The sequence below is a fragment of the Drosophila ficusphila genome, unplaced genomic scaffold (genome assembly GCF_018152265.1).
Source record: "Drosophila ficusphila isolate 14025-0441.05 unplaced genomic scaffold, ASM1815226v1 contig_106, whole genome shotgun sequence".
Classification (NCBI taxonomy): domain Eukaryota; kingdom Metazoa; phylum Arthropoda; class Insecta; order Diptera; family Drosophilidae; genus Drosophila; species Drosophila ficusphila.
Genome location: NW_025063993.1, coordinates 5,873,089 through 5,898,950, shown reverse-complemented (window position 1 = coordinate 5,898,950; position 25,862 = coordinate 5,873,089). Strand labels below are relative to the sequence as shown.

The following is a 25,862-nucleotide window of genomic DNA, read 5'->3' as shown; positions in this document are numbered from 1 at the left end:
AACCCGCTCTATATTGTGAACGCTTCAATCTGTAAAATGTGAAAGTAAAAGTCGGGGAAATTGGCGAGGCCAAAGGGCACTCGACCACCTGACCCACACCCAGCCGAGTGTGATATCGGATCAACAGGGAAATGGAACCGTCAATGTGAGTGGGAATGGTAAAGAGATCTGTGGACCAGCGGCACGTGTTCTTTGTTGTGTGACACCAAACAGGGCAGCGCAAGTTCAGGGCGAAATCAATTTTCCCTTGCCCGTATTATTATGTGACTCCCGGCACAACAGCTGTTAACGCTATGCGATGCACTGGCAAAAATATCGATAGGCAATATTGAGATTTTACAAGATATAATTTAAATTTATTTAGATAAATGTTCTAATTATATACAACTCACCGTATGAACTTAAAGAATATCATGCAGTAACGACTTAACAATCATTATTACTTTTATGATTATTTTGTTTTACCGAAAATGTTTTCCTTTTATCTAATATATTAATATTATTAATTGGGAAAGTTTAGTTAAGCTTAAAAAATATATTTTAAAAAATTTACCAAAATGTACCACAATAAAATTTTAATTTTTATGTAATTTAAATTTATGACTTTAAACTAAAAATATTAGTAATTCAATATTGGCTCACAAAAACTTTATTATAAATTTATTTATAATATTACATATAAAAATATTATTGATAAAGAAATTATAAATATAGTGTGCTTATAATTTCAGTTCCCACTGTAGCTTTAATAATCCACATATTAAACAGAAATTAAGCCAAAGTGCTTTTGTGTATTTTTACACCTAATCAGATGAAATTCGCATGCAATTATCACACGGTAATTTCATATTTAAGCACAAATGTTTTTGCACTGCCTGATCAGATTGGAAATGTGTCATTTTCACAATGGTTTTTAAATTCAAATGCTAAAAGCTGAGAGCTTTTTCATCCACTCAATTAAACTAATGTTTTCACCTCGTAGCTATCCGACAACAACATATCATCATGGTAGTTTTCCTTGATCGGCTGATAAACCAGGTTATAATGCAAACACAGAACATATTAACATATATGATTATGGAGGTGCGAATTGCCGGCAATTCAGGGAAAAATTAACACGGCGGGCTTAATTGTCGCCAGCCATTGATCGCAATCGCTTAACCAACAAGCTGTTAACATTTTAGAGTGGAATCTCCAACGTCATTCGAAAGAAGAAATGCGCAAATAAAATTGGCGAATTTGGAACCAGATAACTTCGGGCTTACCCGGGCGTCATAGCCAAAGTCAAGATTGGCTAGACGAAAGACTACGTCAGAGATTGGTTAGCTGGCAACCGGTTTTATTGATATCCATAGCCAGCATATCGGGTAACCGATATAAGCTCCACTGAGGGATAACCGGGTAAATCACCCAGGCAAACGCGGCGTATGCGCAATGCAGATGAATTAATAAAACGCAGGAAGGCAGGCACGCGGCCACCGATCGATCGAAATTTCATTTGGCCAAGTTAACAGCCTGTCGCAGAACGATCCCCCTCTCAGTCTCCATCTCTCTCGCAAATCTGCAAAACCAGTTGACTGGCGCTGAGAAAGTGCATTAAGCCATCGCGATTCATACAGCCTGCGAGAAAAAAACATGTTAATTGCCAGTCGATTGAAGTGTCTTGCACTGCCTGCAATGGACCGCAGTAGTTGTTACTGGTTACTGGTTCTTTTGGCCGTCTTGCCATAAGCCAGACAATGACCGGGCCAAATATTTGGCAACGTCTTTTGGCCAAGACGGCAAAAGTGGCCCACGGCGCTTGGGGATTGGGCGGGAAAAAGGCGGCAGGAGCATCTGAAGCGCAGGCCTTGATGATCGTTACATGAAAACATGAAAACAAGTTGGGTGACAGTCGATAAAGCGATCGCTTGCAGTTTAACGATAATGTTTGGGAACAGCGAAAGCTGGTTAGGGAAGAGCTCCAGATTCCCATCGAAGGAACATGGTTTATAGCAAAGGGTTCGGCAACAAAAAAATGGAAACTGATCAACATTTAAGATATAACACAAATAAGAAATAATAAATAATGAAAATATTAAGTAATAAAGCAACTATTATTATTATTATTATTATTATTATTATTATTATTATAACTAGTTCACATAACACTATTTTCAAGATGAATAAGCTAGTTCTTTAGTCAACTAAATAAATACAGGCTTTCCAACTATTAAGTCTAGAAATTACTGGCAACTCAGGATTTCCAGCACGGAAAATACACTTGGTAGTAAGCCAAATTATTATCGCAAATATTATTAGACCATGTTGGCTAACTAATTAGTAATAATAGAGAAACAGTCTGGAATTCTAGGAATAATAAACGTTATATAGTGGAGTAAATATTTTATACATATTCGAATAGTTTTACAAACAATAGATGTCTAGGATAAAACAAAAATAAGTGTGACAATTCACTCTAAAAAATGTGTTACAGCTGTCCAAAGTCAATTTTTCTGTAATTGTTGCCTTTTTATAAAATTCGTAATGAAAGAAAGGATTTTAATTTTAAAAGAAAGGCCTACTAATATTATATTTAATATATTATATTTCCTAAAACAACAATGAGGATTAAATAAAATAAGATGACAAAATAAAGACCTAAGTCTGTGACAACCAGAAGAAATATTTTGTGACTTAAGGAAAAACTAAAGTTGAGTTTAAACCTAAAAGGATCCCCAAAACTGAGTCCAGAAACCTTCGTGAGCCTTGCTATATACACCAATTGATCAGATTGACATAAAAAAGCCCCTCTTCCCACCGAGCGCTGTGAATTCTGCGACAGTCGACAAATTTGTGCGAGATGTTTCCTTGTGTGGCGGGAATGTCGGTGTGAAAAGCGGTGTGTGTGGGTATCGTGCAACGTTTCGCGCGATGCTTAAAACTGGTGACCCACGTTGGGTCTGATTTAGTCGTTAACGCGCGGCCAACACGATCACATCGCAGATCCATCCGACCAACTATACATGATCGCACAGCATAGCATAGCATAGTATAGTATATAGCCCATAGCCTAGTGAAACAAGTGCGCGGCGGTACGGGTTCTGCGTTGATTTAGATTTATGTTTTGATTTTTCGCCGTTTCTGTCAACGACTGTTTCGGTTAATTGCCAGTTGTTCAAAGGTTTTGTCAACCTCCGTTTTCGATTATCCAACGAATTTCTTTGGCAGTTTTGGATATACCCAGCACAAAGCAATCAGCATTCATTCCCGTTGAAAAGAAGCGTTTTGTAAACCTACAACGGTAAGCGAACGATCCATATTTTCGTTTTGTTTCATTATTTTGGGGCTAATTAGCCAGCGGAAGTCGCGACGCGCAACTTTTGCGAATTAGTAAGTCGGGCATGAGTGCACAGATCGTTGAGTTCCGTTTAGCTAAGTTAAGTGAACTAACCCCCCAATTAATTGCAGTTAAATTTAGCCAGCGACGCGCATCAAACGCCTGACGCAAATTATCGATCGATTGCCCAAAAATAGATCCGAAAAAGTGCAAAGAGTAGTTCTTTTCCTTAAAATGTAAATCTCAAATGAGTTAAGTTATTTTGAAAGGCTTATATGCTTTGTTAGCAAACATAATTTCTATTTATATCAAAGATAAGACCACAGTATTTTATGAAATGATCTTCTTGAAGATAACTTCAGCTATTTACAATGGTTTAAAATACATTTATTAGCAAAAACACCATATTTCTTTTGTCTTTAGGATAAGATTGGCAGTGTCTTAAAGTATAAACCTCTTTAAACAACATTTACTAAGAAGACGAACAAACATTTATTTTTGAAATTTAAACTTATTTCTTAAGATACACTTAATGAAGTAAATATAAGAAATCATTCTGTACCAACGTGCGTATTTATCTTAAAGATATAACCATCTGTGAAACAATTTCAAGTCTTTCTACAATATTTACAATGCAGTGCTATAAATCCATCGAACAGTATTTGTTTTAAAAGGAGACTTGTGTGATAAGCAGCATAGAAATGTGATAAAAAAACAAACCTTTCAACCCACATCACTCATACGTCAGGTTGGCCAAGCTAATGTGTTGCCAAACAAAGATCAGTGACTTTTCTGGCATTTGCACACCCCTGAGTAAAAAAGTTTACTAAGCAAGGTATTCTTAAATATGATTACCAGTTGCATTAGCATTTAAGTGCAAAATTAAATATAATGAAAAACCAATCAAAATATCCAAAACTTATGAGCGACTGGTATTAATCTAAAGCCAAACCTAATAATTGTAATTTTTCTTAAAGGTTAATTGAGTATATTACCATAAAAGTTAATGCTGTGAAATAAAAATTTAAAAAAACAATACCCATTTGCCTAATTGGAAATTTTAATGAACTGAAAATATCTCTTTAACGCTCTCAAATTCTCCAAAAATTAATATTACGAAATGAAAATTGTATTTTAGTCGATTTTATTTGATTTTTCCCTAAAATAATGAGTTCAACTGGCCTGTGTAAAAATGGAATCATATCAACCTCACTTGTTTTTCACCTTTAAAAGCTCTATTTAATTATCGGTTCGCGTGGAAAATTTCATTAAAAACTAGCAGTTGGCAGTTGCACCACCACATTGGCAGCTTGAAAACAGTTGGACAACCCAACTTTTCCACCTGCTCGGAATGTTTCGAGTGCCAAGAACTTTTCCACTCCAAAATTCACTGTCAGTGGGGCCAAGCCAAACGGTCGAAAAACTTCAGTTTTCGATAACGAAATGATTAAGCGGAGCAAGGCCGACGGCTTTTATAAGCCAGCGAGTAAGAAGTCGTTTTGGGCCAGGCCAAGATTCCACTGCCAACCAGAAAGCTGCTGCTGACAATTGAAATTTGTATTCCGCGGCGGCGAGTCGAGTGCTGCAAACCGCTAAGGCCAAGCTGTTTGGCCTGGCTCATTGAACTTGGCTAACTCTCGATAGTCTAGACGGCAAAAGCCCACAACACCACCAGTGAGTAAATAATAACAAAATAAAAGGCAAAACAAAAAAAAAAAACAAACCGCCGGGAGAGTCGCGTGCTGCTTTCAATTGATATTCCACTGACGTTCACGTGAACAAAATGCCAGCGATTCATGGGGAATTCTTGGCTCAGCTTAATATTTGAAAAATATTTTTAGACAGCTGCAAAAACAAAGCAAAATAAAGCAAATAGAAAGGAAAAGGGTCTCTAAATCATCTGTACACACGTCAAAACAGATTGGCGAATTGCAAATCGGCAGAGTCACATAAAATTAATTTATTAGTCTGATGCGAACGGGTATAACAATCCAGTTAAAACCGCCTGCACTTCATTAGTAAAACAAACTGTTGGGGTTTGCTTTGTTTTGTTTGGGCATAGTTGAAAATAAATTATGGAAATTATTTCTGCGAATTCTGTTTTGTGTGGAGTTTAGCCTTTGTCTATTTTTGGTGGTGATCCGATGCGTTTAAAAAGCGTAAGCCGGAATTAGACTATTGGAAAGTTATCAATAGGTTTCAGTCATTGAAGAAGAATTTTAAATATATTATTTAAGAATGATAATAAAGCGTTTTCCCATGAAAATTTGTTTAAATAAACCTATTATCTGAAATTGCTCGTTGTCATTCAACAATATCAATTTGTTAATAAACTACTTTAAAAGTTTTCCTCTAAAATGTGTATTACTCATACGTATTGTATTATACTAATTGATAGTATGTAGTTTTAGTGAATGATCTTCTATATCGTTTTATAGCACCTCTGGGAATCTTAGAATTTCTCACAAAATCATTATAAATGCAATGTATTCCAGTCAGACATAAATTATTTTGCATGGTTTTTCCCATGTAGAAACATTACTCATGCGTTCCCAAAAGACAATTTGGTATAATGGCTGTCAAGAGCTCCCCGGAGATCGGCTAATGACTTCCGCATATCTCAGACTTTGTAAGTGGCACAGAAAAGCCGCCGTACTTGAGATTATGCAGAGAGTCATTCAGGTTCTCGATCAGGTCTGGGTGGTTTATAAGGAAGAAGAACCAAAACCCGACTTGCATGCGATAACATAACATATAGCATCTGATCTGCAGATATTATCATGAGGACAATTGCAAGAGACACGCTAAAAACCACGAAGATTGAGAACCGGAAAAGTTGGCGTAATTTGCCAAAATTTCCATATCTCTCCGGCAGATGAGATTATCTTAACTGAAAGCCGTAAAATCTCAAATTGCCCGTTGTCACAAAGATACATATTTTCTAATTAAGCATGGGCTGAGATATGTCTACATTAAGGGGAGGAAAACAGGAGGCGGAGCGATTAGGGCGGACAACAAAGTCCGATTCTACAGACAAGTGACACTAAAATTGGCCTTTGTTATTCTATCGTTCTATTTTAGCACGTCTCAAAACACCGCACGAAATGCCAGGTACTCGCAATACCCTTAAATTCGGAATTCGGAGGGGAATGAACGAGGCAGTCGCTTTTGAATCGGGGCAACGCTTCGCTAGCACTGAACTTGACATTGCCGAGGTCTGCTTTCAATTTAGAAATATGTCAGCGGCACAGACTATTTTCAGAGCACCGTGCACAGAACACCGTGCACATCACGCACTTGTTGCGCCACAAATGCATTTACGGATGCAGATTTAGATGGGGATACAGAATTTAAAGAGTCACTGAGGAAGATTGATCTGAAAGAGATTTAATAAAAAATTCGTAAAAGTATTTTGTTTAAATATATATTTGATTTTTTACAATTAGTATAAGATCTAAAAATTTTAATATACCTACTTAGTACATTAAAAAGAATTAAATAAAATAAAAGTTTAAAGTTATTTTTGGTAAACTCAAAAGATTATTTTTTTAATTGATAGTAACATTAAATTGTTTTTGAAATATGTATTTAAATGAGTTAATTTAATGTAAAAAAAATAAAGTTAACTGAACTAAAATATTTTATTATTTATTTATTTTTATTTATTTTAACAAAATTAGATATAGTATACAATACTAAATCTAATGGATTTCTTAAAAGAGTACTAGATGCTATGGCCTACGACTCAAAATATTTTATTGTTTATTAATCCAAAATAAATTTGGCATTTTCGCAATATACTAAACTAATTTAAAAAGCAACTGATTTTGCTTAATTTTGAAAAGCAAAAGGTCACAAAAAAAGTGATAGTGTATTTTAAATTGTTCAGCTAAAGACATTTATGTTAATCAAATTGGTTTATTGTGGATGATGCAAAACTAATATAATATAATTCTTGTAGACCATCAATTACATTTTCGTTTCTATTTTACAGCCATGTCTAAGAATGGACACAGCAATGCGGCTTATGTCAGCGAACATGCAGACAAATTGGAACTGGCCGAGAAGGGTCAGAAGAACAAGGCCATAGTGGCCAAGGATCCCGACTACAATCCTTACCATCATCGCGATGTGGAGCACCCCACAACGTAAGTTTTAAAACTTTTAAAGGAAATATTTACCTAATTAATAAATGTAACATTCATAGGAACTCTGAGACTCTGTTCCATTTGCTGAAGGGCTCACTGGGAACTGGAATTCTGGCCATGCCAAATGCTTTTCGTAACTCGGGCTATGTCACGGGAGCCATTGGAACAATTGTGATTGGTTTTATTTGCACCTTTTGCATCCACCAGCTGGTCAAAGCGCAATACGAACTCTGTCGCAGAAAGAAGGTTAGTTTGAAATAGCTTAAACTATATATTCTTTTTATTTATAAAATACATTTTTTTACAGATGCCCAGCATGAACTATCCAATGGTGGCGGAAACTGCCATGGGAGAAGGTCCAAAGTTCTTCCGGTTTTTCGCTCCATACATTGGCACCGTGGTTAATACTTTCCTGCTGATTTATCAACTGGGCACTTGTTGCGTGTATGTGGTTTTCGTGGCCTCCAACATCAAGTCGATTGTGGATGCAGTGGCTGATACCAATATCGATGTGCGACTCTGCATGATCATCATCCTGTTGCCATTGATCCTTATCAACTGGGTGCGCAATCTGAAGTACCTGGCTCCGTTTTCCACGCTGGCCAACGCAATCACCATGGTTTCCTTCGGCATTATCTGTTACTATATCTTCCGGGAACCCGTCACCACGGAGGGCAAGGATGCCTTCGGAAAGCCCTCGAATTTCCCGCTTTTCTTCGGCACAGTTTTGTTTGCCCTGGAAGCTATTGGTGTAATACTTCCCCTGGAGAACGAAATGAAGACCCCGCAGAAATTCGGTGGCAGCTGTGGAGTCCTCAATGTATCCATGGTGCTCATTGTATTCCTGTACGTGGGCATGGGTCTCTTTGGTTATCTCAACTATGGATCCGCGGTTCTGGGTTCCATTACTCTTAACATGCCGGAACATGAGGTGTAAGTTAATTGATAAGTAGTTATGTGATTATCCTGTGCTTAATGGAACTTACTTTTAGTCTCTCCATGTGCGTCAAGGGAATGCTGGCCTTCGCCATCTATATCACCCATGGACTTGCCTGTTATGTGGCAATCGATATCACATGGAACGATTACGTGGCCAAACGTCTGGGCTCAGAACGCAATGCTCTGTTCTGGGAGTATGCTGTGAGAACTATCCTTGTCCTGATCACTTGTAAGTTTTAGTCTTAATTTGTCATGGAAATGTTTATAGATAACAAGGCTGTTTAAGATGTTGGTTGCATATGATTTTGATCACCACTACTTTTGAATTTGTTAATAGCGAAAAAAACTTTACAGTCAAAGCATTATAAAATGAGATTTACTATCCACACGAAGCCCTTAAAAGGATACCTAACTTTTGTTCACATTTTAAATTATTATTTAATATTCCCCTATTTCTCCATAGTCCTCCTGGCTGTGGCCATTCCCAATCTGGAGCTGTTCATCTCCCTATTTGGAGCTCTGTGTCTCTCTGCTTTGGGTCTAGCTTTTCCAGCTCTCATCCAGATCTGCACGCATTGGTACCAGACCAAGGGAGTCGGAAAGGCCTGGCTAATCCTGAGTGAGTTCACCTATAGAATACCCACCAATATCTTTACTATAATCACTATTCCTAACAGGCAACTTTGTGCTCATCATTGTGGGCATCCTGGGCCTCGTAATCGGCACGTATACCTCACTCAAGGAAATTGTGCTGACCTTCTCCGAATAGTCAACATATTAGTTAAAGCAAATCAGCCAGTGGGCATTCCAATTCAAGCGAAAGTATTATGAGCAATCGAAAGATATTGAAATCGGTAGACATTCGCATCGCAGCACAAATGACAAGGTACAGATGCAGATACAACTAATGATGTAGATACAGTTGAGCTAAGGTCTGCTGTACAAGTGTAAACTTCTTCTCCGAACTATTTTGTTGTGTATTTGTATAGAATTTATCAGATTTGTGATATTTTTAAGCATCGTGCCCAAGAATCTGTACAACAATTGTGTGTATATCATATATCTCTTTATATAGTAGATAACATCTTTATAAGTAGTTTAGTGCCAAGTCACATCTTGATAAGTCATATTTAAAGTACGATAGCAGTTATGACCAATACAATATTTTGCCATATTAAGATACTTCGTTGGGGATCTCTTGGGTGGCTATATATTCCTTGAGTGCGTGACAGAGTCTTCTGGCTCCTTCCACCAACTTTTCCTTGGGATAGAAGGCGATGGACAACCGGAAGAACTGCTTACCACTTTGGCCGTCGGCTGAGAATCGTGTTCCCGGTATAAAAAAGATTTTCTGATGCTCCAGGCAGTATTTTAGAAACTCCCGGGAATCCAGGTGATCAGGGATTCGCACCCAGATAAAGTATCCTCCCGTGGGGCTGACCAACTTGCAGCCCTTGGGCAAGTCATCTCGGAGAACTTGCGTGGTGGCTAACATTCGTTCCTTGTAGGCCTCATAAAAGACAGCAATCTGCTTTTGAGCCAACTTCAGTTCAAAGAGACTTCCCACGATCTCTGAAGTGTAGTTGTTAAAGCATCCACCGCTGTTTGCAAAGCCACATCCATCAAGAATCGGTTTTAGACGCGGCGGAACCTCCAACCAACCTACACGAACTCCTGGACCCAGAATCTTGGAGAAACTGGAATTGGAAATGACATGGCCGGCAAAGTCTGGGTCATTTCTATCATCGTAGGACATTAGGCGGCAGTGGGTGGGCTTTTCGCCGTAGTGAAGAATGTTATATACATCATCACAGACCACCAGGAAGTCGAACTTACGGGCCAGCTGCACAATTCCACGGCAGACCTCTAGAAACATAAATAAATTGATCAAATGTCATGATATAGTAGTGAGGTAAAAGTTTAGTGGTTTCCAAAGTTAAAGCCCACCTGGCGAAAATAAAACTCCCGTGGGATTATGATAGGTCGGAATGGTGTAGTAAATTCCCCAGAACTCCTTTTTCTCCGAATTAAATCGACGTTTGGAAACCTGTTCCTCGAGATCCTTAAGGTCCACTCCATCGTCGTTTAACTTTACAGGAACTATGGTGAGACTGGTAAAGTGCTTTATACTATCCAGAGCAATCATGTAGGAATACTCGTCCACGAATACAAAACCCTGAAAGTCTATCATCGTGGACAGAAGTACATGAAAGCCCTGGGTAGCTCCTGTGGTTATCATCAAGTCCTCACTGAAACCAAAACACAAGGTTTATTGGTTAAGTAATAAAACCACAACAAGCATATATGTACATTTACATACACATCTACGATTACCTTTTAACGGGGCTTCCAAACATATCGCTGAAGTACGTGGAAATCTCACGGCGCACTTCGAATGTCCCACTTGTTGGACCATATTGGAAAATTAACGACTGGTTTTCCCGCTTTTCACGTTCCTAAAAGCAAACCCCAGAAATGTCAATTGGAAGAGTGGATTGCGTAAGAGATTTACTCACCAAACAATGATCTGTGGCCTTCTTGAAGTTGTCACAGTTGGATTCTAGAAGATCGGTTCCCGGAGCTCCCACTCCTAGATTAAGGATATTAGGTTCGTATACATTCCAGTCGCTTCCATCGAAAAGGTGCTTCAGCTTTCGATCTGCTGTTGTTTTCGACATGTTTGATGGTCTGTTCCAGGCAAACTAATGCCTTATCTGTGCGAGGTGTACTCGCATTTATTAAATAAAAGCATAGGGAATCCATCTGTAACTTTTTGGTGGTGACCGCTGTATACCTATTACTAGATAAAGCAAGGGGTATGAGGTTTATGTTGATAGAAGAAAAGCTTTGGAAACTAGGTTTTTATAAACTAGCCACAAAACCATATATACTTGTGGTGACAAGAAATACAAATATAATAGAAAAAAAAATTACATTACAAATTTAAAATAGGCTCTTGGTATTCACAAACAATATACTTAAACAAAAAAACATCTATAGCACTAATTATCAGAAAACCTTTCTGATAACTTAAATTTCAAAAACATTAAATACACCAATTTTTATTTGTATTGCAATTCAAGTAATTTAACTAAAACTTAACACATTATAGTTAAAATAAAATGTAACAAATTGTTAAATTCGTTGAAAAACATAGTTGTTTAGGAAAACTATAGGGTATGGAACGGTCGAGTGTCAAAGTCTTTGATTATTGAGTTTTAATGTGAATGGCAAAATGCCCAATTGGAATATGCATTCTCAAGGCAACGTCTACAACAGCTGATTAAAACAATCACTTTGTTTTTGGAAAAGTCGGAAAATCGTAATACCACTTATTTTTTAACAAACATGGAAAAGCCCACAACCAGCGCTGCTGCAGTACAGGATCCCAATCTTCTCCCGGACTCGCCACAACACGGACCAACTTTGTCCAGCGCGTCCAGTTTTGAGGCTCTGACGCGACATGACCCGAATCTTAGTCGACTGGCCACGAAAATGTTCAACAAAACGGAGGAGTACATTACACATGAGCTGAACGCTCCTCTCGAGGATTACAAGCTCCTAGAGGAGATGAACAAGGCTACGATTGCCAAGTACAAGGATATGCGGCAAATAGCAGAGAATCTGAACACTTCTACTAGCGAGCTAAGTCTGAAATTCCAGCAATTGGCTCCAATGATGCAGCAAATCGATGAGATCTCCGATACGGTGGACAAACTGGAGGCAGCAGCCTATAAACTGGATGCCTACAGCATAGCCCTGGAAAATCGAGTAAAGTGCGTACTCCAAAGGAAATCCGGAGGTGGCCAAGTGGCTCAATAAGACTACTCATCTACAAAAGCTTTATGGTACTTTATTATATTAGATTCTATGTCAACCAAGTAATAGTTTAAATATAATCGCGATTATGTTAAGAAATATCAACGGAACTGTAAAGGGATAAGGGTAAAGATTTAGAATCTGCTTTATCAAAATTATATTTTTAATGCTTACTTTTGGCCACTGTGCGTATGGAACGGATAAGATTAAGAACCTGATCCTTGGCCGTGGGTGCTCCAAAATTCTGGTGGCCTGCCTGTCGTCCCCAGCCAACTAAAACGTGTGCCAAAAATTTACCATCGTGGCATTTGGTGCCAAAATATAAATGGGGTCTTACACTTAGCCAGAAAACGCTCCTCGTGAAGAATGCACACTGCGTTTAAACAAAGCAGCGAGGCTTCAATTAGCGTCCAGAGAGTAAACATTTTTGTGTCGAACACGTATTTACTCCAAAATAAACCAAAATCGGCAAACAACTTTTGTCGTGAGAGATGACGATTTGCCGTTCACTACAAACGCGAACACAGCTGATTGGCTGCGCTCAGTGTGAATGGCTTGCGCGCCAAAATAAAGTTTAAACTTGAGTTTTATTATACTTATAACAAAAATGTAAGCAATCAAACATAACTTATATGTAGCAAAATATTTATTGAGTCCAAGGCAACACACCCAATGCACATTTTGACCAATCGTTGTCTGCAAAGAAAATCGAAATTATTTAAGTAAATATAAGTAATAATTTTAAAACAAATAACTTACCTTTATCTATTTTCCAAATTCCCAAATTAGAAGATTCAGCATTGCTGAAGTTATTGACGTTACTATGAGTGGCTTTTGATACAAGCTTTTCCATGTAATCCAGGTTATAGCTTTCTTCCGAGGAACTATCTTCTTCCATTGGTTCTTCCTCGTCAAACTCATGCAATCTAATCTCACATAGTTCAGTTAAAGTATTCACTTGAGTCTGGCTGAATGGAGGTTCTGCAAGGGGAAGTAAACTAAAAATATGGAAAGTTATTTTAAATACAGTCTGGTTAGGAAAACCAAGTCTTACCCTTTTAGTATGGGGCCTGAATACTTGCTAAATGGTTCCAAACGCTGCATTATAAACTGCCGATCAAAAACCCAAGATCTGGACTTTTTGGGGTTGTCCCCAAAAACAAGGGTGAGCGAGGGATCCACATTTGAATGTACAAGCAAACTGCGCACGGTTTTCGAAAGCTTATCCGTATTAAGGGAGGAAAAATCAGCTGGTTTCAGTTTATTGTTCTAGAAAAAGGAATAAAAACATTTAGAAATAACTTCGAAATTCTCGCATGCTTACTTACCAAATCAAGTTCCTCTTTGTACATTCTTTTCATGCGCAACAGCATGGCGAAGGTTTCAATCATTTTACAACTCCAATAGCAGGCTCCAAATCGTCTTTTATCCGACTCGTTTGCATTTTCAGTCAGTTGAACTAAAGCCACAAAAAATTTTTCAATATATCCTTGCAAGGCCAGTAACCTAAAAAGTCCTTGAGTAGCTGAAATAATGACATCCTCATTGTCATTTATTTCCAAGCCAACGCCCAGGAAATAATCGTTTTTAAGCAGGCAACCAATGTAAACATCCAGCAGATCCTTCATGGAAAATGACTTGTTTTTTATCAGCGCACTAAGATCATTAACTACTGCATCAAGTATTTCCTTTGAGGTCTTTGCTTTTTTGCTGGATGAATAAACCCGAATCTTGTTGAATTCGCCGCTAGATTTCAGTTTGCTAATAGCTTTTAGTTTTTCTGCCCCCTTGAGATGGCACTCAAGAGCCAAGTTATAGATCTCAAGAAGATCGCTAACGGCTTTTTCGAATTTGAGCTTGTCCTTGCGCTGCAGCTTGCCTGCATCCAAGTTCAACATTGTCTCCTTGTGGGGCAGCCAATAGTAAGTGCGTAGCCATTCTAGACAATGCTCCGAGGTGTTCCGAAGCACTTCCACAGGCGGTAGTTCCTGTCCGTGGGCGCACAAGTGCCGCAGATCCACGATGAACGATTGAAGGCCCAGTTCCTTGGCCGTTTCGTACATGCTAGTCATGTTATGGCCCTGGATGATGGAGGACATGAAGTTGTAGAATCGCGTGAAGGCGCTTGCATAGGTGGTCTGAATCTTCGGGTTGCCTTGTGTGTCCTCCAATCGAGCATGGACAAGCACTGAAGTGGCCAAAACTGCCGCCGGACAAAGGTTTCCCCTTCGAAGGCTCCATATACGGATTTTACTAAGTGCCTGGCGCTGGCTAGCGGGCGTTGAGGTCTTCGCAAATAACAAATCATATGTTTCATTAAATTCTACCCTGGAGATTAATAATATAAATAATAAGATTTCGTTTTTGTTTTGTTTTAAAGACGCACGTGTCTCTCCAAGGAGTAACCACAGTTCGTTGTTTTACTGTTGTAGCCGGTGGAACGGGGACAGCTTTAACTTTTTGCTGCTTACCCTTCTCTGGGCTTTTCTTTTTCACTGTAGACTTTTCCCTCTTTGCAACAGCCATTCCAGTAAATATTTCTTTAAATATATTGAAATCAAAACAAACCGCGAATAAAAAACGGAGCAATAATGTTAGTGTTGAAAAGTGCTTGAGACTAGTTGCTCATGCTGGTGCTGTAGCTGACTCTCTTTCCCAAAAGCTAGCTTTCAAATAAAATAAAATAAAAAATTTTTTTTAATTGGATCAACCAAAGAATTAGGAAATTATTAGTCAATTATATAATTTTGAATATTTTTTCTTTTAAAATTTTTTTAAGAGTAACAATATACTTTAAGAATGGATCTGGAGAATTAGCTATTTGTAGCTATTATTTCGTTTGCCAATACTCCCGAGGTCCAACAGCTGATCGCGCCAACAAGACGCAGCCGGATCTGTGTGAATGGTAAATAAAAATTGGAGCCAAAAATAATAATTTTTTCCTTCTGGATTGAACCGTTTCCCGCGCCCCCTTATAATGACCACCTGTGCATAACCCGATTTCCTAAGAGAACCTACAACTTTTCCCGGTTATCAAGGCAACTCATGCATTTCGTCCAACATCCTTTCATCGTCAACAACAACAATAACGTGGTGGACATACTGCATCCGGAAAATATCGAATTCGATGGGCCGCCAGCGGCGCGGAAAATGATTATTGGCTCGTTTTCGATGTTCGTAATCTTCTCGTACCTGCAATTACTATACATCCTAGTGGCCATATACTTGGCGTTGCATCACGCTCACCATTAGGAGGAAATCTGTGAAGGATAATGTATCACTTTGTGTCTGAACAAACCCCGGAGCTGCGGCTCTCGCCGGATTCGTTGGTCACCAGCCACGTGACGCAGTACCTCAAGGGCTTCCAGTTGGATGCAGTCCGCTTCCTATACGAACATATTTCGAAGCGGGAATTTTGTATCCTAAACGATGAAAGTGGTCTTGGTAAACTGGCCACGGTGGCGGCACTTCTCAGTGCCCTAGATCCCGCAAAGAAAACCCTTATTGTGCTACAGAACGATGAGCACCTGCTCGCCGGTTGGCGGTTTCACTTGGACATACTCACCGACCTGCAGGTGTACACCATTCAAGGGGTGCAAGGTAAATTACTTTCGTTGATATAATAGTATAATTTTGGTTTTATTATATGGACTTCAAGAACATCAATTTATTACACAATAGTTAATATTTATTACTTTACACATGAATCACTTATACGTATATGTGATTTTTTTTCTTAAAAAATTACTTTTTTTTAAGTTTTAGTATTTGGTTACGAATTTCACATTAAAACGAAACAATACAACTTTTACTCTTTACCGAAACTTTTGACATTCAACGTTAATTGTTTTTCTTTTACAGACACCACAGACTCGCCATACAACGTTTACCTTGCCAAGTGGAGTCAGTTGCGCAGCATTGGAGATCTCAGCCGCCTCAAATTCGACTACGTTCTGGTGGACAATCGGGGGCACTCTCTGAACAACAGCTTTTGCACCTCCATGCTGCTCAAACATTTCGAGGGGCGGGTAAATATGGTTATCTCCAGTGTTGACATTACGGTGAGGCAATGCAGTCATAACTGAGTAACACGGAGCTTTAGTTTACTTTCCCTCTTTTTCCCTACTTGCAGTCCGAGGTGAAGTTGCTGTACAATGTATTACGGTTAGGCGGACGTCTGGAGCATCAGTACCGGAGTTTTCAAAGCTTCGATCGCAAGTTCCACCTGCCGGACCCGAAGGAGGTGTTCAGCAAGCGTATAGATCTCGAGGAGTACTACAAACAGAGAGGTTTCCTCAGCGAGTATATCAAGTAGGTGACCGTGTAATGCGCTCTAATCTTATCTATGAGCGACTTTCACTTTTACCTTTCAATAGCGCAGAGTTTATATTTACTCTGGATTACACTGCTGTTGTTCGACTAAAATCATTTATTTTATTTTTAGGGACTTTCGTTTGCGCCGTTTCCGCCATCAGTTCGACAAAAGCCTGCCTCTCGTGGCTCCCGAGCAATATAAACACAACCTAAACCTCTGGTTGGCCTCGAAAAACAGCCAGAGCACGCTGAGTGGCTCATCAGAAGTTTGTTCCACAATCGCTTCCATAGACAACAGTACGGCTCTGCGGATCGAAACTGTGCAGCCTGAGGAAGCGGATAAGTTATCCGAGCACAGCGTGGATGATGTGGTGGCCATGTCTCCGCTGATCTTCGAATCTTCCGACTCTGATGTTGAACCTATAACAGTGGAACCGGCCATTGACAAAAATCAGATCTTGGTGGTTTCCAGCGATGATTGCGAGATCGTGACGCCACCAAACACGCCGCCGAATCGCATGCCCACCTTAAACGAATCGCCAAGATTGAAATCCAAAAGATTCAGCAAGCGGCAGACACCTCAGAAAAAAGCCGATCTCTCCGATTCGGAGGAGGAGCATGAAGTGGTGGAGTTGCCGCCAAAAAAAGGGACACGATCTGTTACCGCTACTTTTACTCCCAAGACAAGAAGGCTTAATGTACGACTGTTGAGGGTTTCGATGGATACCCTAAGCACACCACCTCCGTCTAGAACTGTTCCTGCGCTTGCCACACCCAAAACGGAGCCCTCTGTTAGAAGGAAAAATCCGAAACCACGATATGTGAGTCCAGTAGACACCGGTCGACCGGCCACAAGAGGAATGCAGCGTTTAACGCGATCGGCTGAATCCAAATTGAACAGCAAGTACTTATCTCGCCCCACACTCGAAAATGTGAAGCGAAGTACTTCAAGAAGAATCAAGGCTGAGGGAAATCAAACGCCCAAATCAAGCAAACCCAGAGTGAAGCAGGAGCCGAAGGAGAAGCAGGTAGCCAAGCCGGAAAAGGAGCAGAAGTCCATGGAGAAGCCTGCGCAGGAAACTCCCAAACGGAAAGTAGGACGTCCAAGAAAACGCAAACCAAACGCCGAACCTCTAAAAAAATCCGATCCTAAGACGAATCCCGAACCCTTGGCACCTACTCCTCAAGTGCTCAGCGCCAGTTCCTTGTCCTCGGAGTACATGCAGTGTGCTCAGCCAATCCCAGACAACTTGGATGCCGTTGAGTCTGCTGCCTTTCGAGTGCCCTTCACCCCTCAGCCAACCATTTTGCCACTGACGTTGCCATCAGTTTTTAACTTGCTCAGTGACTCCGATGTGGTCGCAATTCCGTTGAGCAAGGAGCAAGCTGAAACAGTGGTGATCAACAGTTCGCACGATGAGAGTTCGCAGCAGGATCCGTCGCAGAGTCGTCGCACCAAGGCATTGAAAAGGAAACGCAAGCAGGAGCCGCCAGTGAGTTCCAGTTTTGGCGGAGGCTTGGGCTTGCCACCGTCCAAGAGAAGTGCGAACAAGTCACCGGATCTGTTTAGCATCTCCTCGGATCTCTCGCAGATTCCCCTCGCACAGCCACGTCCCTCCTCTCCGTTCGAGGGCTTCAAGATATTCGGCTCTGAGGTGAAGCAGTTTCAGCAGCAGCATGCCAAAACAAATGTATCGGGCCCGAAGAAGAAGCGTGATCGATCTTGCTTGGACATCCTGGAGCAAATGTTTGAGCCACGACAGCAGCCACAGCAGCAGGAGAAGACTAGTCCCAAGGTATTGCCCACCTTGCCACAGACACAGAAAGATGATGGGACGCCGACCATCACGCAGAGGAGAAGAACTCTATTGGAAGATGACTTTTTCGAGATTACCAACAATGGACAGTTTGGCAGTCGAATGAGGCTGAATTCCTCCGGAGATGTGTCACCCGTGCAACAAGATCCACAGACTGCCAGGCCCACGCAGGCCAACAAAATCACCAACTACTTGATCGGTTCCGGAATCACTCAGGAGAAGACGCAGCCGACAAGCGGAACTCGCAACTCTATTGTTGCATCGCTTCGCAAGTCCCCAAAATCTCCGAAGCAGAGTGGAAAGTCCACACAGGCCACCAAGCTCACCCGCTGGTTTGGCGCCGTTTTCGGCGGAGGAACCTCACAGACCAGCTCAGTGGAATCGGTTAGTGCACCAAGTACGCCGGTGGCTTCCACCACGAGTGCATCAGCTTGTCAAACCCGATCATCAAGGAGTGGTGGAGCCAGAGGGCCCACAAAGAGAAAGCGGTTGGAACTGTTCAAATAGGAGCAGGATAAATACAACGTTCAAAGGAAAAACATTTGATATAAGTTAACAATTTTGGAAAAGAATACGAACAGATTTCTTAACTGCAATACCTTATAAAAAAAATTTACAAAAGAATGCATGCAAAATCATCTGAAAGTGATAATTTAGCTCTATCAATCAATCAAAAGCCAAGAAACAGTTAACAGCATTCAAATTTGGACAAAAGACTCTTTCGTAGGTTGTAAAAACAATGTGGTACAATGTTAGTCGTAGAACATTACACCCACTCGAGTAATTAACTAGCTAATTTAGTTAAATTTCTATAACACTGAAGATTATTTTATAAAATTAAAGAGACACTGAACATTATCGGATATTTATTTTCGAAAACAATTTTATTTTTTTTTAATTGAAGCATTCGGTTATTAAAGTTCAGTTATTTATGTAGTTCCATATGCCCGCCATAATGTATGCCAGCAACTATGAAAATTTTGTAGTTAAATTATTTGTGTGCGCATTAAAATGTGTTAAAACAATTTTAAAGAAGAAACCCGCTGTAAAGTTATTCAATTTTTTAGAGAAAAATTCAACCCACTAATTTAATTATCTTAAAGATTTTTTTTTCAAAGAATAAAGAAACATTTTTAAGGGTTTAGTTTTAAAAATGTTTTTTTTCATTTAAAGGGAACGATTATTTATAGGTAAGTTAAACACATACTTTACTTGCTTAGAATCTCATTTAATGTTCTGTAAATTTATTTTTGCACATATTGCTTAATGTCATTCTCAAATTTTATCCTCTCTGCTTTGCGAAGATAATTGTCAAGTTGTGCATCACCGCCTGGCGCTGGAACTCCAGTTCCCGCCGGCACATGCCGCCCAAAAGAGGAGGGCACTGGTACTGTATGTTCTCCTGGGCAAAGGTATCGCCGTTTGAGTTCCTAAAAACGAACTCGCTAAGGGATTGTACTGCAAAGAAGAGAGATTATCAAGTCGTTCCTAGATAAATCATGACCTTCATCTTACAGCAGTAAAATCCTCCAAAGAAGCAGGTTTCATGTGTGGACTTAATGGCATAGGCCACCGGATTTGCCCCAGGCAATGACTTAGTGACCACGTATTTGGCCGTTGCCTTATTTATCCAGTAAGGCCAATGGGATAGTTTTTCTGTATACTCCACCGTGTAGCGCCAGTCGTGGGCGTGTCCGTGATCAGCTAGGATCTTGAAATTTATACTATAAAAAGAAAGAAGTAAAGATATATAAGTGCTACATAAAATGTCATCACTGTTCCATTTATGTTTATAATATAAATTTGCCTATGGTAAAAAATTGTTTGTCAATTCGAAACCTACAAAATGAAAATTCATATATAGTATAGGAAAATGTACACGCGTTTATCTAAGCATAATACAAGCATATTGTATTTCATATTATTTAGTAGAATATGATCTTCTCATTTAGAAATGATTCTTTTAATTGATGACTTTTGCCCAAACATTATTCGGGATCAGATATCAGATAGCACTCACATAGTGGGATTCAGCAGTCGCATCTTGTTGAAATCCGCCACATACTCCCAGACCTTTTCCGGTTGGCTCCGTTTGATAATGCCCTCGATCTGGTACTTCTGATAGCCGCTGGAGAAAACAAAAACGTAGAGCAGCAGGGCGGCGCTGAGTAGGACGGATGCCCGCTTTATATTCCACAGACGGGGACTATGCATAGTTCTGTACTTGATGGATTTCCGACTTCGACTGACGAGTATTGTGTGTATATGTTCTCGGTTTGTTCGAATTTGAAATAAACATGTGCGGGAGAGTCCACCACAAAGATTCGGGAAACAGCATCGAAAGGGGAAAGCGGGAGTTCCATAGCAAAAAGAGAAAGATAAACAAATAGGTTCTTGAAGAAGCAAAGGAATCGGATTTGTATGACTCTTTCGTAAAAGAGAGTTTAGGCTTTGCATGTGGATTATAGGTTCTTAAGGCATTTAATTCTTAACAAAAAGAGTATTTGATAAAATTAGGATGAAGTTTGTTTTATTACATATGTTCATACATATATCAACATTTATTACGAGGATAATGTTTAGGCATTTTCATTTAATGTTTAAAATTGTTCTCTAATTTTTAAGGATCTAAAAGAATTTGGTTTTCTAGAAATTCTAAAGTAAATCCTAGACTTTAATACAAGGCGAATTTTATCCAAAAATAATAAATAAAATAATATCTAGTAAATAATAATTTATTGAACATGTTTAGTATAAAGACCGAAAATTAACAAAATGGAAGCATTAATATTCCATTTAAGTTTAAGTTCTAATCAAGGCATTTAAAGAAGGTGTCTGGTAACGAATGGAACAAAATGCTGCTTTAGCACTGCCTGATTTTTGGCAACTCAAGCAGTTCGAAAAGTTTCCAGAGGTCAAAGCTCTGAAGCGCCATTCCCTTTCCCCATTATCTTCCCCCAACTTACCCCCATAATTAATATGTATACTATCTAACACTGGCATTAGAAAGCTTTGGCGAATGTGAAAAGCTACGCTAGAAGCTTATGTCCATATGATCGCCACTCTGCACTTAGTTTATAAACAACGCTCGCCGGGTGCAGTCGGAATCGGAATATATACCCATACAACCATTGGAACCCCAAGCGGCGTGCCCATAAGCATATGTAATTGCTTATCAACCCGGACTGTCCGAAATCGGTATGTTTCATCGCTCCAGCAACAACAGATCCCTTAACATCTCGAGCCCCCCGCAAATTGCCGGTTTACGTAAGCTAAAAACAATTGTGGTCGTTTAAAATACGTTTTAGCTGAGAGCACATCAATCAAAATACAAAAAAATGCGACTACTGGCCAGACACGCGATTCGATTGTTGGGTCAGCAGAATCGAGGAGAAGGTGGAGGCGGAGGACGTGGAGAGGTGGCTTCAATTTGGAGAGGAGGAATCCGGCTAAAAGCCACAACCGGTTACCTGAATCTGGCCACAGCAAGTGTTCAGCGATTGGAGCCGGAGAAACAGGTGCAGAGAAAGGTGAGTACTCCATTCGTACACCCAAACTTAAATAAAAAGTAATTCCCCAGAATGTAATTGCCCAGAATTCTCCACTTACGGATTCATTTGGTCGCCACCATACCTATTTGAGGATTTCCCTAACCGAACGCTGCAATCTTCGATGTAAGTTTTCAGGGACCAAACCACCTAAATATGTTTGTATCCTTATCAGTTTTACCATGTTATTGCTTTACCTATTTGATAATACTCGTTATGAAGTGGATCCCAACCTTGATTGAATAATGTGGCGAAATTCATGTCTTATACATGCACACCTGCGGTCAGCATAATAGTTATAGAGCCCCTTATTTATTCATGTGTTATCAAAATTAGTAAAGAGGATCTAATTTGATTTTGGGTTCTATTGTACTCAAACCAATTTGCCTCAGCTGGCACGACATTTTCTATTTCAATTACTGTTGGCAAACAACACTTGATAAATGATAACTTAATAATCTTTGATTTCCAGAAATTTCCACACAGTTCATTCATACATTGTCACCTTCATGACCGCCAAAATAAACTATATCTTAAACAGCTATCTAGAAATAAACAATAGTACTAATGTTCAATCAACCCACAAAAGCCGGTTTAACTTTTATTGAGCGAGCCACTAACTTTGTTGATGGTAATTATAAAAGCTTTATTGATTGATGTGGAACCTTTTTAAGTAAAGTGTGTATAAGAAAAAAAATTAATTGGAATTACGTCTTTAAGTAAGAACTCCCTAAAATGTTCGATTAAGCTTTTAGCAAATTTCAAAAGTATTTAAGTTTTGTTTACCAACGCATTCATTTCAGTTCAAAATTTTGTTTTCCATAATACATTTTTTATTGATTATTTATATAATATAATACTTTAACATTTGTAGGTGACTACTGCATGCCCGCTGAGGGAGTTCCACTGCAACCCAAATCGAATCTGTTGACCACCGAGGAAATCCTTCGCCTAGCTCGAATCTTTGTGGAGCAGGGAGTGCGCAAAATCCGCTTGACAGGAGGAGAGCCCACTGTCAGGAGGGACATAGTAGAAATAGTGGCACAAATGAAGGCCCTACCCGAACTGGAGCAAGTTGGCATAACCACCAATGGCCTGGTACTCACCCGCCTCCTTCTGCCGCTCCAAAGAGCAGGCTTGGATTCGCTTAACATTAGTTTGGACACGCTGAAAAGGGATCGCTTTGAGAAGGTAACCCGGAGAAAAGGCTGGGAAAGGGTTATAGCTGGCATCGATCTGGCCATCCAATTGGGCTATCGTCCCAAGGTGAACTGTGTCCTAATGCGGAATTTTAACGAGGATGAGATCTGCGACTTCGTGGAGTTCACACAGGATCGCCCGGTGGACGTGCGGTTTATAGAGTACATGCCCTTCTCGGGAAATAAGTGGCACACGGAGAGGCTTATCTCCTACAAAGATACCCTGCAAGTCATCCGTGAAAGGTGGCCGGATTTCGAGGCCCTGCCCAATGGACCCAATGACACCTCCAAAGCTTATGCTGTTCCCGGATACAAGGGTCAAGTGGGTTTTATTACCTCGATGACGGAACACTTTTGTGGAACCTGCAACAGATTGCGACTCACTGCGGATGGCAACATCAAGGTGTGTTTGTTTGGCAATAAAGAGTTCTCCTTACGAGATGCCATGCGAAATGAGAATATAAGTGAGGAGCAGCTGGTGGATCTCATTGGAGCGGCGGTGCAGCGCAAAAAGAAACAGCATGCAGGTGAGTCCTCCCGAACCCAAACGAAAGTAGAAAGTCTTCAGACCTTGGTAATCCTTCGCAGGCATGCTCAACCTGTCGCAGATGGAGAACCGGCCCATGATACTCATTGGCGGCTAGTAGACACACCACATTCTCTTCCCTCTCTCCCGTTGCAGATGCTGCGCCACAACTCCATCAGCATCACCATCATCATTATTTGTTTCACCAAACATATCATCCTACAAGAACGCAACTTCAGGTTCGGAATTGTAGCCACCTCACCCATGTCAATGCACAGGGCAAAGCCCAAATGGTCGATGTGGGCGCAAAAACTTCGACCACAAGATTAGCTCGAGCCGAGGCGACCGTCCAGGTTGGTGAGAAGCTCACCCAACTTATAGCGGCCAACGAGTTGGCCAAGGGAGATGTTCTGACGGTGGCCCAACTGGCTGGCATCATGGGAGCCAAACGCACATCCGAACTAATACCGCTGTGCCACAATATCAGCTTGTCCTCCGTGAAGGTGCAGGCCACTCTTCTCCAGGAGGAGCACTCAGTACGGCTGGAGGCGTCTGTTCGCTGCTCAGGCCAAACTGGCGTCGAAATGGAGGCACTTACCGCCGTTTCCGTGGCTGCCTTGACTGTTTACGACATGTGCAAGGCCGTTTCCCATGATATATGCATCACCAACGTTCGCCTGTTGAGTAAATCCGGTGGGAAAAAGAACTTTCAGCGGGAGGAGCCGGAAAAAGGAGCAGTAACAGAGTTCGAATGAGAGTCCCACTAACTCATGAAATGGTTTCTAACAATCGTATGGCTAAGCCGTATTCAGGGGAATGGTAAATCAACTACTGCTTATTAGGATTATCTACTAGTTACAATTTTTAAGAATGAAATATGAAGAACCAAGCACAAATTTAATGTATAAACGTTCCGTCACTTGCACGGTATCGTGACAAATGCAATAATTAACAAATGTTTGTTCATGTAAATAAATAAATACAAATGCACGTCAAACTTGTATAAACAAACAACCAAGTATTTTGAGTATTATTTTGCATTGACTAAGATCAAAATTAAAAGAATATTTATAGTTTCTGATTTAAATTCCGGCAGAAGCAGACTTGATTATAATTTTTACTTATTGTTTTACAAGTTTTTGTATAGAAATAAAAGAACTCTGTAGATAAAATCAATCCTGCCAGTGCGTGGGTCTTCAGCTCCTAAATGAATCTCAACCCGAATGATTAATTTAATACAGAAGTTGTAATTTGCGGTTCTTTTTAATTCGTCGCCAGAGTGGGTTAAGTTTAGATGCGGGAAATTATGGATATTGTTGGGGTGAATTGATTGAGGGCGTGTCGCGATTAGAGCCTTACAGCTAGAAGTACATACAACATTAGAAGTGTTCAAGAAACGCGGATCATATCTCGCAAATCCAGGCAAAGTACCCTCTCAACATAGACACAATAAATACGGTGTGGTGAGGTAATTATTTCTCCTAGTTGGACACCAGGACATTGCGGTTTTCCGCCTTGCTCTCGGACTCCGCGCCCTGGCCTCCTTCAGCGCCCAGTTGCTCGCCACGGATTTTAATGTTGTGCTCCTCCTTGAATTTGTTCAGCTCGCTGCCCTTTTTGCTTAGGTCTTCGGTGACCAACTGGATGGTCTTGGCAATGAAGTCCTTATTCTCCACCAGCAGCGGCAGCACCTCCTTCACGGTTCTTTCGCACAAAACACCTCCAATCTGGCGGAAGCACTTGCGCTCCGGATCTGCCGCCTCCAAGGTTTCTATCACAGTTCTGAAGCAGATTGGGAAATATTTAGAAATGTACAAATGGGTGATGCTCGAGTATTCAAACATAATTTAAGCCTCGGTGACTCACTTGTGTTCCCTCAAATCCATTTCGAGCGTATTTAAACTGTTGGCCAAGTTGCGCTGGTCATTGCGCAGCTGTTGGAACTGGGCCACAATGGCCTCCTGGCTGGGGGCCGGTTTCGCCGATTCGGTGCTCATCACGTTCTTCGCTCCCCAAAAGGACTTCTTCGAAGGATAGACCTGGATACTCGCTCCAAATTGACGAAAATCAGGGATTTTCTTTCAAAATAAGTCGGCGAACACGAGGGATATGCGGTAGAGACGGGACAAAGGTCGATATTTAATACTATCGATGTATCTGGATGTACCTATCGATAATTCACTTGGCCTGCAAAACAAAACCATGAATATTAGCATCAAGCGAGAAAACTAAA

The 25,862-nt window shown here is 40.3% G+C and overlaps 10 protein-coding genes across 14 annotated transcripts; 5 read left to right on the top strand and 5 right to left on the bottom strand.

The window, feature by feature from the left end:
- Positions 1-2,964: 2,964 nt before the first annotated feature.
- On the top strand, positions 2,965-9,584 carry LOC108099946 (proton-coupled amino acid transporter-like protein CG1139). Its single transcript, XM_017203622.2, has 7 exons — positions 2,965-3,283; positions 7,314-7,467; positions 7,527-7,713; positions 7,775-8,400; positions 8,460-8,635; positions 8,870-9,025; positions 9,084-9,584. The coding sequence occupies exons 2-7, from the start codon at positions 7,316-7,318 to the stop codon at positions 9,173-9,175; spliced, it is 1,389 nt and encodes a 462-aa protein (XP_017059111.1). The 5' UTR covers positions 2,965-3,283; positions 7,314-7,315; the 3' UTR covers positions 9,176-9,584.
- LOC108099947 (2-aminoadipate transaminase) lies at positions 9,451-11,222 on the bottom strand. Its single transcript, XM_017203623.2, has 4 exons — positions 10,923-11,222; positions 10,741-10,862; positions 10,354-10,655; positions 9,451-10,272 (listed from the first exon to the last, which is right to left on the bottom strand). Exons 1-4 carry the CDS (start codon positions 11,082-11,084, stop codon positions 9,581-9,583), a joined length of 1,278 nt encoding a protein of 425 aa, XP_017059112.1. The 5' UTR covers positions 11,085-11,222; the 3' UTR covers positions 9,451-9,580.
- A 447-nt stretch (positions 11,223-11,669) lies between these two features.
- Positions 11,670-12,324, top strand: LOC108099968 (biogenesis of lysosome-related organelles complex 1 subunit 2). Its single transcript, XM_017203657.1, has one exon. It carries the CDS (start codon positions 11,755-11,757, stop codon positions 12,226-12,228), a length of 474 nt encoding a protein of 157 aa, XP_017059146.1. The 5' UTR covers positions 11,670-11,754; the 3' UTR covers positions 12,229-12,324.
- On the bottom strand, positions 12,240-12,740 carry LOC108099969 (immediate early response 3-interacting protein 1). Its single transcript, XM_017203658.1, has 3 exons — positions 12,563-12,740; positions 12,400-12,498; positions 12,240-12,335 (listed from the first exon to the last, which is right to left on the bottom strand). Exons 1-3 carry the CDS (start codon positions 12,648-12,650, stop codon positions 12,280-12,282), a joined length of 243 nt encoding a protein of 80 aa, XP_017059147.1. The 5' UTR covers positions 12,651-12,740; the 3' UTR covers positions 12,240-12,279.
- Positions 12,741-12,793: 53 nt separating this feature from the next.
- Positions 12,794-14,836, bottom strand: LOC108099967. 2 transcript variants are annotated; one of them, XM_017203655.2, is made up of 5 exons: positions 14,612-14,836; positions 13,554-14,553; positions 13,280-13,494; positions 12,985-13,223; positions 12,794-12,921 (listed from the first exon to the last, which is right to left on the bottom strand). In XM_017203655.2, exons 1-5 carry the CDS (start codon positions 14,749-14,751, stop codon positions 12,872-12,874), a joined length of 1,644 nt encoding a protein of 547 aa, XP_017059144.1. In that variant the 5' UTR covers positions 14,752-14,836; the 3' UTR covers positions 12,794-12,871. The 2 variants fall into 2 exon arrangements, with proteins under 2 accessions (XP_017059144.1, XP_017059145.1); XM_017203656.2 differs by lacking the exon at positions 12,794-12,921 and having other exon boundaries at positions 13,061-13,206.
- Positions 14,837-15,110: 274 nt separating this feature from the next.
- On the top strand, positions 15,111-15,477 carry LOC108099950. The gene has a single exon (XM_017203627.2). The coding sequence runs from the start codon at positions 15,271-15,273 to the stop codon at positions 15,475-15,477; it is 207 nt and encodes a 68-aa protein (XP_017059116.1). The 5' UTR covers positions 15,111-15,270.
- Positions 15,478-15,497: 20 nt separating this feature from the next.
- On the top strand, positions 15,498-19,510 carry LOC108099949 (protein suppressor of underreplication). The gene is made up of 4 exons (XM_017203626.2): positions 15,498-15,825; positions 16,087-16,286; positions 16,358-16,536; positions 16,670-19,510. The coding sequence occupies exons 1-4, from the start codon at positions 15,498-15,500 to the stop codon at positions 18,861-18,863; spliced, it is 2,901 nt and encodes a 966-aa protein (XP_017059115.1). The 3' UTR covers positions 18,864-19,510.
- A 53-nt stretch (positions 19,511-19,563) lies between these two features.
- LOC108099918 lies at positions 19,564-20,665 on the bottom strand. Its single transcript, XM_017203586.2, has 3 exons — positions 20,377-20,665; positions 19,872-20,080; positions 19,564-19,814 (listed from the first exon to the last, which is right to left on the bottom strand). Exons 1-3 carry the CDS (start codon positions 20,568-20,570, stop codon positions 19,639-19,641), a joined length of 579 nt encoding a protein of 192 aa, XP_017059075.1. The 5' UTR covers positions 20,571-20,665; the 3' UTR covers positions 19,564-19,638.
- A 102-nt stretch (positions 20,666-20,767) lies between these two features.
- LOC108099917 (molybdenum cofactor biosynthesis protein 1) lies at positions 20,768-24,647 on the top strand. Of its 4 annotated transcripts, none has more exons than XM_017203582.2 (5): positions 20,768-21,554; positions 21,665-21,886; positions 21,952-22,030; positions 22,779-23,630; positions 23,786-24,647. In XM_017203582.2, exons 2-5 carry the CDS (start codon positions 21,695-21,697, stop codon positions 24,382-24,384), a joined length of 1,722 nt encoding a protein of 573 aa, XP_017059071.1. In that variant the 5' UTR covers positions 20,768-21,554; positions 21,665-21,694; the 3' UTR covers positions 24,385-24,647. The 4 variants fall into 4 exon arrangements, with proteins under 4 accessions (XP_017059071.1, XP_017059070.1, XP_017059073.1 ...); XM_017203581.2 differs by having other exon boundaries at positions 21,937-22,030; XM_017203584.2 differs by having other exon boundaries at positions 23,692-23,848.
- A 229-nt stretch (positions 24,648-24,876) lies between these two features.
- LOC108099919 (probable prefoldin subunit 2) lies at positions 24,877-25,767 on the bottom strand. Its single transcript, XM_017203587.2, has 2 exons — positions 25,496-25,767; positions 24,877-25,411 (listed from the first exon to the last, which is right to left on the bottom strand). The coding sequence occupies exons 1-2, from the start codon at positions 25,624-25,626 to the stop codon at positions 25,111-25,113; spliced, it is 432 nt and encodes a 143-aa protein (XP_017059076.1). The 5' UTR covers positions 25,627-25,767; the 3' UTR covers positions 24,877-25,110.
- Between the last annotated feature and the right edge of the window lie 95 nt (positions 25,768-25,862).

Coding starts and splice junctions, on each gene's coding strand:
- LOC108099949 (XM_017203626.2), top strand. CDS start 15,498: ATGTATCACTTTGTGTCTGAACAAACCCCGGAGCTGCGGCTCTCGCCG. Junction 16,287..16,357: donor TCTCCAGTGTTGACATTACG/GTGAGGCAATGC, acceptor CCCTACTTGCAG/TCCGAGGTGAAGTTGCTGTA. Junction 16,537..16,669: donor TTCCTCAGCGAGTATATCAA/GTAGGTGACCGT, acceptor TTTTATTTTTAG/GGACTTTCGTTTGCGCCGTT.
- LOC108099947 (XM_017203623.2), bottom strand. CDS start 11,084: ATGTCGAAAACAACAGCAGATCGAAAGCTGAAGCACCTTTTCGATGGA. Junction 10,656..10,740: donor TTTGGAAGCCCCGTTAAAAG/GTAATCGTAGAT, acceptor TTTTGGTTTCAG/TGAGGACTTGATGATAACCA. Junction 10,273..10,353: donor GGGAGTTTTATTTTCGCCAG/GTGGGCTTTAAC, acceptor TTATGTTTCTAG/AGGTCTGCCGTGGAATTGTG.
- LOC108099950 (XM_017203627.2), top strand. CDS start 15,271: ATGCATTTCGTCCAACATCCTTTCATCGTCAACAACAACAATAACGTG.
- LOC108099918 (XM_017203586.2), bottom strand. CDS start 20,570: ATGCATAGTCCCCGTCTGTGGAATATAAAGCGGGCATCCGTCCTACTC. Junction 20,081..20,376: donor CGACTGCTGAATCCCACTAT/GTGAGTGCTATC, acceptor TTCTTTTTATAG/TATAAATTTCAAGATCCTAG. Junction 19,815..19,871: donor CTTTGGAGGATTTTACTGCT/GTAAGATGAAGG, acceptor TCTTCTTTGCAG/TACAATCCCTTAGCGAGTTC.
- LOC108099967 (XM_017203655.2), bottom strand. CDS start 14,751: ATGGCTGTTGCAAAGAGGGAAAAGTCTACAGTGAAAAAGAAAAGCCCA. Junction 14,554..14,611: donor GTTACTCCTTGGAGAGACAC/GTGCGTCTTTAA, acceptor ATTAATCTCCAG/GGTAGAATTTAATGAAACAT. Junction 13,224..13,279: donor TCAGGCCCCATACTAAAAGG/GTAAGACTTGGT, acceptor CCATATTTTTAG/TTTACTTCCCCTTGCAGAAC.
- LOC108099946 (XM_017203622.2), top strand. CDS start 7,316: ATGTCTAAGAATGGACACAGCAATGCGGCTTATGTCAGCGAACATGCA. Junction 7,714..7,774: donor AACTCTGTCGCAGAAAGAAG/GTTAGTTTGAAA, acceptor ATTTTTTTACAG/ATGCCCAGCATGAACTATCC. Junction 9,026..9,083: donor AAAGGCCTGGCTAATCCTGA/GTGAGTTCACCT, acceptor TATTCCTAACAG/GCAACTTTGTGCTCATCATT.
- LOC108099919 (XM_017203587.2), bottom strand. CDS start 25,626: ATGAGCACCGAATCGGCGAAACCGGCCCCCAGCCAGGAGGCCATTGTG. Junction 25,412..25,495: donor ATGGATTTGAGGGAACACAA/GTGAGTCACCGA, acceptor AATCTGCTTCAG/AACTGTGATAGAAACCTTGG.
- LOC108099969 (XM_017203658.1), bottom strand. CDS start 12,650: ATGTTTACTCTCTGGACGCTAATTGAAGCCTCGCTGCTTTGTTTAAAC. Junction 12,499..12,562: donor GGAGCGTTTTCTGGCTAAGT/GTAAGACCCCAT, acceptor CACACGTTTTAG/TTGGCTGGGGACGACAGGCA. Junction 12,336..12,399: donor CATACGCACAGTGGCCAAAA/GTAAGCATTAAA, acceptor ATCCCTTTACAG/TTCCGTTGATATTTCTTAAC.
- LOC108099917 (XM_017203581.2), top strand. CDS start 21,695: ATGCGACTACTGGCCAGACACGCGATTCGATTGTTGGGTCAGCAGAAT. Junction 22,031..22,778: donor CGAACGCTGCAATCTTCGAT/GTAAGTTTTCAG, acceptor TAACATTTGTAG/GTGACTACTGCATGCCCGCT. Junction 23,631..23,785: donor CAAAAAGAAACAGCATGCAG/GTGAGTCCTCCC, acceptor CTCCCGTTGCAG/ATGCTGCGCCACAACTCCAT.
- LOC108099968 (XM_017203657.1), top strand. CDS start 11,755: ATGGAAAAGCCCACAACCAGCGCTGCTGCAGTACAGGATCCCAATCTT.